Here is a 12,319-nt window from a genome sequence, read left to right on the forward strand (position 1 = left end):
GCAAAGAGCTTACCCGTCGCAGTTAAATTCTCCGCCTCCTTAAAGGGACCCGCCTTTCCTGTGCTGGACGGGGCGTACCTCAAGGCCTCTTTGGGGAAGTTTAGGTACAAGGGCTAGCAAAACATTCCTCTATCCTTCTGGTTACCATTTTAAGAATAGAATCTAGGTGTTTCGTCGGGGACATGTGTTTAGTTCCTGAAATTGGTACATACCAAGAGGACATCTAAGTGTCCTCTGCAGCCACAGTCTTTCTCTGAGCCGCCCCCTCCAACCTGCCCCACACATCCTCCCAGGCGCAGCCCTTGAAACGTGAACAAACCAGCATAGACCGTCAAAGCCAAAGGATTTATTATAGGTACATACAGTGTGCGCCTGCCACACCGCCCCACACCCCTGAGCCCCAGTGGTTCCTCCAGGCGGCCATGGGGGCTGCCCACTACCCGGTTCCCCCACTCCCTAGGGAGGTGCTCCTGCCAGAAGCATGCAGGGGGGGAGGGCTTCCCCTCACCCCTCCCCTCACAAAGTGGCATTTACCTCTGGAGGGGAGAGGAGAGAGGAGCTTTGAGGAGAGGACTTTGAGCTTTGACGCCCCTCCCATTAAAAGCCTTCGCGGATGCGGGGCAGGGGAGGAGGAGGTCGACGTTTTGCAAAAATAAACTAAGTCAGGAATTAACCGCATGGCTCTGAGACGGCAGAGTGCTGGGGCCAAGGCCCCTGCACTCCCCCTTCCCAGAAAGAGATCAAGGCAGCATTGGAAGTGAGGTAAAGGCGGGGAGGAGGCGTCCCCTCCCCACCCCCTAGCACCCTGGATGGTCCAGGGGACCTCACCAGCGGCCCCGTGCCCATCCCTAGGGCGGAGAGGGGGGCAGGAATTATCGCCCCTACCACCCCAGCTTCTTGGGGCAAGATCTGGAGATCCGGGCAGGGGGCTTGGCTCAACTGGCCCCTTTACCCGCCCCCCCAACTCAGTTATTGCATAAAAATAATGGAGCCCCAGCACCTGGGGTGGGGTGGCGAGCAGGAAGGGGCCGAGATATGGCTATAGGGGCAGCAATCCCCCCACCACTTCCTGGAGTGCAGGAGAAGTCCCCTCCTTTCCAGTGCCCATCTTGGCGCGTCCGCAGTGTTGGTGGAACCAGGGGCTCCCGCCCCCGCAGAAGAGAAAGTGTCTTTGTGCCCACAGTGCTGAGAGAAGGGGCGGGGATGTGTGTCAGGCCCAGGGGGTGGGAAGTCACTTCCGGCGCCCGCTGGCCCTGCGCTCCCCAGCCTCTCGCTTGGGGTTGCCCTCGTCTGTGGAGGACGTGGTGGGTAGTGTCTGTCCCCAGCGGGCGATCTCAGCGTGCTCTCCCACGGAAGCGGCCACAGCCTCCAGCCAGCCGTTCATCTCCTCCTGGAGAGAGAAACAGGGCACAGAGTCTGGATTTGGAGGAAGGGAGACTGGGTAATAGAGGAGCCTAGAATCAGACTGCCCTCTGAACTTCAGTTTTCCAATCTTAAATGGGTTAATAATAATAATGCAAACAGTTACATAGCCCTTACTATGTGCCAGGCTCTAAGTGCTTCTGTGGAATAATTCACTTAATCCTATGCAATAGGACTATATCAAATTCCCACTATAAAGATAAACAACAAAAACCAATAACATCAGCAGACATTTATAGAGCACCGACATTCACCAGACCACGGAAGTGGCCCTATATGTATCAACTTACTTCTCACAAGAACCCTAGAATGGAAAACTATTTTTATCTCCATTTTAAAAATAAGAAGGCATGGAGAGAATACAGGCCTACTCCAGAGCCTCTTGTAAGGATGAATGAGATAATAAGCATTATTATTTTCAACAACTCTTTAAACCACCTCCATGCCTGCTCCTCCTCCCCTGACCTCTCCCCTTAGCCCCAGTCCTAAGGTTCACCCTCAGCCACCTCCTTCCCTCCCACAGGCCAGCTGGGGTCCAGACTTGTGCCTTCCCATGTGGGTCCCTGTCCTGGTTGCCTCCTGGGCTTCACACCTGCCTTCTTCCTCCCCACAGTCTACGCTGCACACTGTTGCCAAAGGATCTTATACATCACTGCAACCTCCACCTTCCTCATCTTGCTCAAAAGTCTACCATGGCTCCCCAGTGCCCTTAGGACAAACTCCAACCTCCTTCAAATGGCTCACAATGCTCTGTGAGATCCAGCCCCTGAGAACCTTTCTGGGCTCCTTCCTCCTTGAACCTTCCACCAGAACAGTTAATGTTTTGCATTTCCACACCTCTAGTTCTCTGCACTTGGCAGTTCTGTCTGTATCATCCCTTTTTAGCTAACTCCCACCTCTTATCTTTCCAGTGTCTTCTCAGAGGCCAAGGCAAGGAGGATGGACTTTGTCCTGGGGCCTCCAGGCAGCCCTCCTGATCTCTGCCCCCCGCCCCTCGCCTGCATAGGTTAGGAACTTCCTCTGGGCTCTCGCTGTCTGTGGCCTTTCCCATCACAGCCTGGTGACTCTGGCTTGTGTTTCTGGCTCACAGCTCCACTGCTCTGGGCCAGAAACCAGCTAGCCAGGTAGTTCTTGAGGTCCCGAAGGGGAGAGAAAGGACCAGATCTCACCTCATCTTTAGCCTGGAGCAAAAACTCGCTGCCATCCTGGGTCCTGTAGGAAGGGACACAGGACTTGGGGAATCTGGGGCAGGGGCCCGGCCCACCCGTACACCAACTAGCCTCCAGGGGAGCAGGGTATTGCTGGGAGGGGGAAGTTGGGCCTCGGATCCCTCCCTCTTGCCCATTGGGGGGCTCACTGGAGCTTGAAGACGTGCTTCTTTTTCTTGTAGTCACTAGCCACCTCGCTGGTGGCCTTGTGCAGACTGAGCAGTGGCTCCCCGCCGTGTGTGCCCCCAGACGCCGGGCCCTTGGCGTCCTTGTAGAAGCCCAGCTCCCCCTTGCTGAGCATGCAGTACAGGCTCACCCACGACCTGGGGTGACGATATGGGGCTCAAGGCAGAGTCACAGCACTCTGCCTGGGAACTCTTCATTAATACCCTTCATGGCTGAAAAGGTCCGACCCTTCCTTCCTCTGGGCCTTTGCCCTAGTTGGGCCCTATGTCCAGGGTGCTCTTCCTTATGGCGTTCCTGAGCTGAGGGGAGAATCTAAGACTCTTGGTTCCAAGCCTGCTGGGGTTGCCCTTCCATATCCCCTCCCATGCTGAATTTCCTGAAGGCAAGACTTAAGCGGTCTTCTCCATAAGGCGTTGCTTGGGCGTGTTCCTTGCCTCTCCTCCACCCACCATGAAATCCCCTGAAAAGAGATCTATTGGTCCAGTGGCCGGAATGAGGAATTCCTATCTCCCCATTCAGCCAAAGCCTCAACGGAGGAGGAGGTCTCTCAAGAGTGAAATACACCGAAGGTGCCCCTTTATCACCACCTTGGCCTTGCCACAAGGACTGCCTCAAAGCAAAATCTCAACCTGTTCCTTCCATTTCACCTGTATCTTGGGTCTAGACCTCACTCTGCTCGTTGGCCAACACTTCCCTTTTTGGCTCCAGCTCTCCCCAGATTCTGCCTCCCAATCGGACAAAAAAGGTTTGGACAACCATGAGCTGGACTCCAAGAATAAGCACTGGACTCCAAGAATAAGCACTTGACTCTTTGGACCCCTATATGCGCCCCCCATCTCAGACCTCAGAGTTTGGGCTCTGCCCCCTTTCAGACCTCTCCCGCCCACCCCAGCAACAATTTGAAACTTCCAGGGTGGACCTACCCTGTTCATTGGTTGGATCACCTCTCCAGGCTCCCCCTCACAAGCTATTGGAACCCTGTAGACTCGACCCCACATCCAACTTGCTCTTAGCTCTAGTTAACTCCTGAATTGATTGCTAGGAGTTTGGGTTGCAACTTATTGGCACTCGGAACACCTTCTTCCGATCCCGCTCCCACCTAAGCTCCACCCCCTCGCCCACTGGACACAAGTTTAAGCCCCGCTCCTCCAGTTAATAGATTTGAGTCCTAGACGTTAAACCCCGCCCCTCTTCAGGCCCCTCCTACTCCCACCACCCTTTGCATTCCCTGAAGTTAGTACCACCCCCCTCCTCAGGGCCCATCTATTCACTTATTGGATACTCTGAGCTTGGGAACCCGCCTTCCAAAACCCCGCCCACGCGCTCACCGGTTGGACGACTTGCGGTTAGCGTCGAGCTCGCGCTTGCGCAGCAGGAAGCCCTCGTGCTGCACTGTGTGAGTGGGCGGTGGCGGAGGCGCGGGGGCGGAGCCGCCCTGGGCCGGGGCCGAGCGCGAGCGCCGGCTTCCCCCGCCCTCACCACCCTCTCGGGGCCGCGGCCGGTCGCGGCTTGGGCNGGGGCCGGTCCCGCGCCCGCGGCCGGTCCGGCCGAGGTGTCCGCTCGGGCGGCTCAAGCCCGTTGGGCAGGCGGCCTGGGGGAAGCTCGCGAGGCTGAGGCAGCGACGGCTGTGTGAAGGGAGGGGGAAGAGGGGTGCTGTCCATAGGGGGGGTGTTGGGGCCATCTGTCTGGGGGACTCGCGGATCTGGGGGTCCCATCTGTCTTGGAGGAGAGTATGGGAGGACCTCTGGGCTGGAGGTTTAACTTTTAGGGAACCCCTTGGTGTTGCGAATGAGACTGTCAGGACTTCTAGGTTTGGAATCGCTCTGGATCTTGGGGAGGAAAGTTCTAGCTCTATGGAGGCAGGGATGCAGGCAGGTTGGTGTCCCAGCTGTCTGTAGGAGGAATCTGGGACTTCTGTGTGTGTGTCTGTGAGGATATCGGAGACCCCGGGACTGATGTGGGAAGAGTGTGGAGTCTGTGTGTAGAGGGGGATAGGAGTCTTCTTAGGCTGGTGGCCTTATTTTTCTAAAGGAGAAATTTTCAGATTGTAGGAGGCATCTGGGGGAGCTCTCCATCATCCCCTGAGAATCTCTGCAGGGTTCATATCCGGGGGAAGCAGGGCTAGGCATTGGTGTTTCTGGGTCCTGATTCCTGCTCTGAGGAGAGGGTTCCCCATACCCCCACCCATCCTGAGGCTCAACTTACCCCAACAGAGAGCCCTGGGCCTGCTTCTTTCTCCTGCAGCTGCTCCACAATGTCAGCCAGGGTGGCCTTCCTGGGAGGGGGAGGCCGAAAGACCCAATGGAACTGGGGGGCCCTCTCCCAGGGACCAGCCTGGTTGCCTGGAAGAGCCTCCACCTCTTAGCCTGAGATGCCAAGCCCCTGTCCACTTCCGCAGCTGCCCTTCTGAGATGCTTGCCTTACACACCATACTTGGGACATGTCTGCTGAATGGAGGCCAGAACCTCTCCTTTGAGTTTTAACTAGAGAAAAATGCAAACTGGTGTCTTCAAGCCTTTGAACTTTATGTTGTCTTCTTCTACCCACCCCCTGAGCTCCCAAGCCCCCTGAACTTGTTCCATCCATGCCCTGATCATTCTGGGTCGTCACTATCCAGTGACAAGTCTGTTTCCCCCACTGGACTGTGATCTCCATGAAAGCAGGGCTGAGGCTGGTTTGGTCACTGCTCTCCTCAACACAAACCACACATGAAATGGGGGACTCAGCAACTGTTCATGATATACAAAATTAAGAAGGAGTCAAGAAGTCATTGTCTCCAAAACCTATTTGACCAAAGGCCTCCTTCTGGGGATGCAGCTGATTAGATCAATGCAGCTGATTAGATCACACTCTAGTTTAAATACTGGGGCCTGAAAGGCCTGAGTTCCAGTCCTGCTTCATCCATACTGAGTGATTTGCCCTTTTTGAGTCTTAGGGTCCCCATCCACTAAATGGAGATGACAGCAGCCCCGTTTATGAGAGAAACTGTGATAAACGGTCTTATCTCCGATCAGGGAGAAGATGGTTCCACCACTAGCCCAGTAGAGAAACTGAGGTGCAGAAGGGATAAAATCCCTGCCCAGGTCACCTAAGCTGTGGGACAAGGGCCACCTCTCCTAACCTCTTTCAGCCCCAGTTTACCCCTCTGCAAAACGAGTACCAGGACAGTATCTTACGCAGTTCTGAGCCCTGGAAGCCCTCCCCACTGGGCCTGCGTGGCTCCTGGAATTCTTTGCGTCCCCTTTCCCTCACTCCCCACGCACATGGGGCCTCACCCCTTGGCCAGCTCTCCTCTGGTCGGCATCTCCTGTTCGCTGGACTCCTGTCTCTCCAACCGCCGCTCACGCCGCTCGCGCCGCCGCTCCATCTGCTCGTAGCGGCCCAGGGTGAGGCTATGTGCCGCCTCGTGCTCCGCAGACTCCTGCCGCTCTGGCCGTCGCCTCCGCGCAGCCTCCTCAGATTGATCGGCCGATTCCTGCCGCTCCGGTCTCCGCCTCCTGGGTAACTCCTCCGTGCGATCAGCTGACTCCTGGCGGTCCGGCCGCGGCCGGACCTGCTCCGCCGCTGCCAGGGCCCCGGGGGTCTCCGCCGCATCCTCTGGTGCGGCCGGCGGGGCCAGGGTCTCCACCCTCCCCGGGATCTCCGGCAGCCGGTCGATGCGCGGCTGGAGGCGTTCGGGCTTGAGCTCCTGGCGCACGTACCCCACCCGGGTCCGCACCTCCGCCGACAGAGTGTCCGAGGCCCGGCGGGCCAGGGGCTCCAAGCCCCTCTCGTAGCCCCCTGGCCGCAGGAGGGGCGCTGCCTTGGCCGCCAGTTCCGTGGGGTCTCCAAAGAACTTGCGCCCCAGCAGGGGGGTGGGGGGCTGCTTGCTCTGTTCCGCCTTGAGTTTCTCTATCTGGGAACGGAGAGGTCAGGGTCAGGTAGAGGGGCCTGTGGCGGGCGGGGGTGGGGGGGAGGTGGTCTGGGAAAACTCCTCTGGGTTGTCTGCCTTCCCACGCCCTTTAGTAGTTTCTATTATTGAAAAAGCAAGGTTGTCCAGGCCTGAACCCATGCTTTTCTCTGCCAGGAACTTAACTCCCATTTTACTTGGCAAACATTTACTGTTCTTTTAAGAATCGGCTAAATCATCACTTTCTCTAGGTGCCTTTGTGACCCCCATCGCCTCCTTCCTGAATGTCCCCTCAACCCAGGACCTCTCTCCTCATTCTTCAAGTCTCAGATCAGAGCCCCACCCCAAGCCAGGACAAGCGTTTCTGGGCTCCCATGGTACCTTGTGTTTCCCCCATCCCAGCCCTGTGCTGTCACTGTCTGATGACAGGTCTGTTCCCCCTTACCCCACTAGACGGGGAGCCCAGTAAGGATCTGTCTCAGCCCTCACGTGAAACAGTGCTGGGTGTGTCTGTCTCACATGGGGGGGGGATGGGTGTGGGGGTGGCTGGCGCTGGGTCTGGGGTGCTGACCGTGGTCAGGCGCCGCAGGGAGCTGAACCTTTCTTCCCAGGCAGCAGCCGCTTTGCGGAAGGCCTCGTGGCGCCGGATCAGCTGCTCCACCTCATCCACGCTGCTGCCCAGCTCCCGGCTCTGCAGGAGCGGCTCCTGGGCGGTCAGCCAGGCATCGGCCACCACCGCCTCCTGGGCAAACTGGTGCACTTCCAGCACTGAGGGGAGACATTGCGTTAAGAGTGGTGGGGGCACCTGTGGGCCCTTCACAGGGCGCTGGCTGTTTTCTCTGGCCCTCCACACCCTCCAGCTTCCCGTATCCCAGCCCTGACCACTCTGGGCTCTGCAGGGCTGAGGGGGGCTAGGCGTATCTCCGAGGGCACCAGCTTCTCCCCTCGGTGTCTGCCACCAGGGACTCAATGGCAAGGCGGTCCTCCTGTCCACCCTCCCAGGCCTTCCTGTTTGCTGCTGGGCACCCGTGAGCAGTGTGCAAAGCATGCCGTGTCACCCTCCGGGCCTTTCCAAACACACCGGAGCGTGTCCCTGTGCCCTTGAGCCCTGTGTGTCTGGGTCCCCACTCACTTTGCTGCAGCCATTCCCAATGGCGGTCCCACTTGTCTGACACCTCTTCCTTCCTGGTTCCCAGCTTGTCCAGCTGTGCCTGGATCTGGGAGTGGCGCATGGGTAGGAAAGGCGTCAAGGATGGCTCCCATCGCGATGGGCACGGATGGCAGAGGGGGACCCCCTGCACCCCTTCCCACCTCATCAGCCATGGCACTCTTGTTGAGCAGCAGAGAGCGCCCCAGCTCCTGGCAGGCTGTCAGCTCGGGCACCCGGGCCTCCAGCTCCGTCTTCAGGCCCTGGTGGTAGTTCATGAGCACCTCCACTGACGACACGTCCCTGCGGTGGCCGGGGCGGGAAGGAATCTGAGTCTCAGGTGGCCGCCCCCGGCCGCCATAACAGATGTAACTCCCGAGGCACCCAAATCCCTGAGCATCTTGGGACATGACGCCCACCTTCTCAGACCAGGTTCCGAGGGGCCAAGGTTCTTCACAGGCCCAGTGAGTCCAACTTTTTCCAAGGTGCTAGAATGGCACACTTTGGTGATTCTAATCTCAAATTTCAAGGTCCATCTTTTTTCTAATTTTTTAAAGCTACGTCTCCAAAGGCTTCACTAGTCAGTGATCTGAACATTCCAAATGGTAGGTAACCTCTAGACACAGGTAGGCAACGCGGCCCTTGAAATGTGGCTAGTCCGAACTGTGTGGAAGTGTAAAGTACACACCATATTTTGAGAACTGTAAAATATCTCAATAGTTTTATTTATTTTTTTTTAAAAGATTTAAAATTTTTTTAAGTAAACTCTACCCCCAACGTAGGGCTTGAACTCATGACCCCAAGATCAAGAGTCTCATGCTCTACCGACTGAGCCAGCCAGGCGCCCCTCAATAATTTGAATTTTGACTACACGCTGAAGTGATGATATCTGGGGCATACGGGCTTAAATAAAATGAATTACTAAAATTAACTTTCACTTGCTTCTTTGTACTTTTCTTGATGTGGTTACAAGAAAATCTTAAATTCTCTATGTGGCTCACATTCGTGGCTTGTGTTATATAACCACTGGACTGTTCTCTGCTATCCTATGTCGGAAACAAATCCCAAATTTCTGAAGGTCCCACCACTCAGCAAGTATCACTTTATAAGACTTAATACGTCCAAACTTTTTCTTTTTTTTTTTTTTTTGGTCCAAACTTATTACTGAAGGTCCCGCAGTATAATGATGCCAACCTAAGACTTAGTATGTCTAGAATGATCTCTCTGATTCTCTCCTATTTCCTTAAAGTGCCCTCCCCTGAAGTTCTCCGTCTCAGTAAATTCACCCATTCTTCATCCGTAACTCTTTTTTTTTTTTTTCCCTCTCAGGCCCTGAAGCTAATCCATCAGTCACACTGGACATTTATACCTTTAAAACATACACCACAAAATGATGTGAAGCCTGAGATTTTGTTTTAAAAGAACTCAGTGAGGGGTGGAGGGGAGTCAGGGAGTGTACAGATGAAAGAGGATGGGCCAGATGTTGATTGGTGTTTACTCTCCACGTGGGGGGGTCACAATACTGTTACTGCTATTTCTGGGTATATTTGTAATTTTTCATAATAAAAAGGTGTTAATTCCTAAATGAATCACTTCTTCCCATCTGTACAACCATCACACTGGACCAAGCCACCCCCACCTCTCACCTGGATTATAGCAGCACCTCCTGGCTGGTCCACCTGTTTCTACCCTTTGCTCTCCTTACTCTTTCCCACAAGGCATCTGGAGTGACCTTCTGCTACCTCCCCCACCTCACTCACTCCAGCCAGCCATAAGGATGGTCTGGCTCTTCCTCAAAGACGCATGACCACCACCTACCTCAGGGCCTCCGTACTTGCTGATCCCTTCACCTGGAAAACCCTTCCCCCTAAACTTTACCCAACTCACCATCACCTCCTCTAGGTCTCCATGCCCACATCCCATCTTCGGAGAGGCCTTGCCAGTGAGCCCCTCACCCCCTTACTTTGCTTTATTTGTCTTCAGAGCACTTACTGCTATCTGAAATAATTTTAGGTGCTTTTTAATTTATGAGTTGCCTGTCTCCACCCTGCAGAATGGAAGCTGAACCAGGACAGCAGCTTGGCCTTGCTCACCATCCAGCACATGGTAGGTATTCGATAAATATTCGCTGAGTACGTGAACACAGGCCAGGCCCACAGTCACAGAAATAAGGCTCTGTGTCCACTGCTCTCGAAATCCCTGTCTTCCCGGACACACCACTGGCCTACGTTCCCCAGCCCCGTTGGCAGACAGGTTGGGGCTTCTGGGCTGACAGAATGTGGGTATAGGTTTAGTCCTTGAAAGCTCCCATCCCATCCCATTGTCCTCTGCAGCTGAATGAAACTCCCAGGGCCAAGTAATGGAAAGACCTTGGGTCCCCATCACTGCAGGACAGCTCACATCAGACCGTCACGTCAGCAATAAATCAGTGCCCACCACCCACTAGGTTAAGACACAAATACAGTCCCACATGTCACTGTCCCTATCCTGGCTGCAGCCCATCCCATGCTGTGACACTCCCACGGGGAGGGCAGTGGTGGGCAACTGGGAAGGCCAGAAGGCAGGAGGATGCCCTGCGCTCTGCGTCGCCAGGGCCAGGCCTGATGGGTCCTGATACACAGGAAGCATTTAGTACAGTGCCTGACACCCAGATGCCACCCAGCTATTGGCTGCTGTCATTTCTCCTGGGAAGGGGATTGCTGACCGGCTGGGGGTGGCACGTAGGAAGCCCGAGGTGGGGGGAGGGGCACCTGGGCTTGTCAGCTGCCCCGATCTGGCTGGCGATGCCATCCATCCAGGACAGCAGGTCCCGGGCCTGGCTGTGGAATCGCAGGGCATCGGCCGTGGAGCTGACGTGCAGGCGGGCGTCCTCACAGGCGGCCAGCAGCTCCTTCCAGCCCTGCAGCACCTCTTGCTCCCGAATGGCGATGGCCTCTGCGTGCTCTCCCGCGTACACCGTCCGCAGCTGGGCTGCCCCCTCCTGGAGCTGCCGCACCTGAGAGGTATGCCGGCTCCAGCCCCAGCCCCTCCGTGGGCTCTGGGCTCCGCCCTCCTTCCCCCACCAGCTGGCTGGGTGCCCGGAGCCCGCACCCTCACAATCCCACAGCTGAGTCTCTGTCATTTCGCTCCCTGCTGCCCAGTTTCCTTCAGAATGTGTCTCCTGCTCAATTTCTATTGGTTCTGCTAAGAGAGATGTAGCCGACTCACTGCTCACTCTGTACTGGTTCAACCGCCTGATTTCTTCTGGAATGACTGCCGTCTTTCTATCAGATCTGCCACCTAATCACTATCAATCTCTGCCTGATTCCTAACACTCATCCGGATGGTTCACATAAAGATGATTGTCCCGTCTCTGCATTCCGCTGGACAGGCAGCCCAGTTGGGCCAGTTGAGCCGTGGGAGTTCTAGGACGCCCAAAAGCCTCATTTCCATCTGATTTCTCAGATCCGCCTCCCAATTCCCATCAGATCCACAGCCTGACTTCTATTAGCTCTGTTGCCGTGGCCGTTAAAATCCACCCCCATCAAATTTCTTGCAGGAAGATCATATGATTTCCATCAGAGACACGTTAATTTCTCTCTGCCCCACCGCCAAATTTCTCTGAAGCCTATGAAACTTCCTTTAGGCTCTCCATCTGGATTTGGGTAAGACTCCCTTCACAGTTTCTAGGGGAAACACTGCCTCCACTGGAAACACTGTCTCATTTCTATCAGACATACTCGGCCACCTTTTCTGGACACTGACTTCTAGGCATTGTGCAGTCAGTGGGTTTTCTACCTGCCCCATCATCTCGCTTCTGCCTGTTCTCTGGTCTGTTTTCACCTGCTCCACTGTCTAATTTCCATCTGCTCTATAGCCTGATTTTGGCCTGCTTTGCTGCCCAACACCCCTTGGCCACGCCGTCCAGGCCCTCCCACCTCCCCTCTTGGCCGCGGTCGCCCCACCTGGGACACGAGGAGCTGCAGGTCATGCTCAAAGGCGCGCAGGGTCCGCTGCATGGAGCTCGCGCTGGGTCTCGGCTCAGGCGGGGCGGTCAGGCGGGGCAGTCGCCTCCGCTTCTCCTCGATCTGTCCCTGAAGCTCTCGGGCGTCGCTGAAGAACTTATGCAGCTCCCGAGAGGCGGCCAGCAGCTGGGCCCGAGTGCCCATAAGCTCCAGCAGCTCGGCCCACGCCTCGTTCAGCCCGTCCTTCCACTCGGCCATGGTGGCCGCCGCTGTGTGGCCGCACTCGATCAGCTCATCCACCATCTGGTTCACAGCCGCCAGCCGCTCCCGCCCTGCGGTGCCCGTCTCGTTGGCAAACTCTGAGAATTTCTCCTGCAGCACCTGCCACCGGGAACACGGCATGGGCAGCGGTCCTGCGCGCACAAGCCCCCTCCAGCCCACCATCTTGTAGCAGGTAAGAGTAACACTACTACTAACGCTGACGATGACCGTCATGACAACAAGTAATACCTAACCCTTACGG

At 56.0% G+C, this 12,319-nt stretch overlaps 1 protein-coding gene across 1 annotated transcript in view; it reads right to left on the reverse strand.

The window, feature by feature from the left end:
• Positions 1–335: 335 nt before the first annotated feature.
• Positions 336–12,319, reverse strand: part of SPTBN4 (spectrin beta, non-erythrocytic 4) — a 68,710-nt gene continuing 56,726 nt past the window's right edge. Inside the window, 12 exon segments of the mRNA XM_034639013.1 lie at positions 336–1,390; positions 2,592–2,634; positions 2,780–2,953; positions 4,145–4,323; positions 4,325–4,441; positions 5,022–5,091; positions 6,092–6,711; positions 7,277–7,473; positions 7,838–7,922; positions 8,017–8,155; positions 10,603–10,847; positions 11,797–12,177. Of these exon segments, the coding sequence (XP_034494904.1) occupies positions 1,232–1,390; positions 2,592–2,634; positions 2,780–2,953; positions 4,145–4,323; positions 4,325–4,441; positions 5,022–5,091; positions 6,092–6,711; positions 7,277–7,473; positions 7,838–7,922; positions 8,017–8,155; positions 10,603–10,847; positions 11,797–12,177 (2,409 nt within the window). The 3' untranslated portion in view covers positions 336–1,231.

The sequence above is a fragment of the Ailuropoda melanoleuca genome, chromosome 12 (assembly GCF_002007445.2).
Source record: "Ailuropoda melanoleuca isolate Jingjing chromosome 12, ASM200744v2, whole genome shotgun sequence".
Classification (NCBI taxonomy): Eukaryota; Metazoa; Chordata; class Mammalia; order Carnivora; family Ursidae; genus Ailuropoda; species Ailuropoda melanoleuca.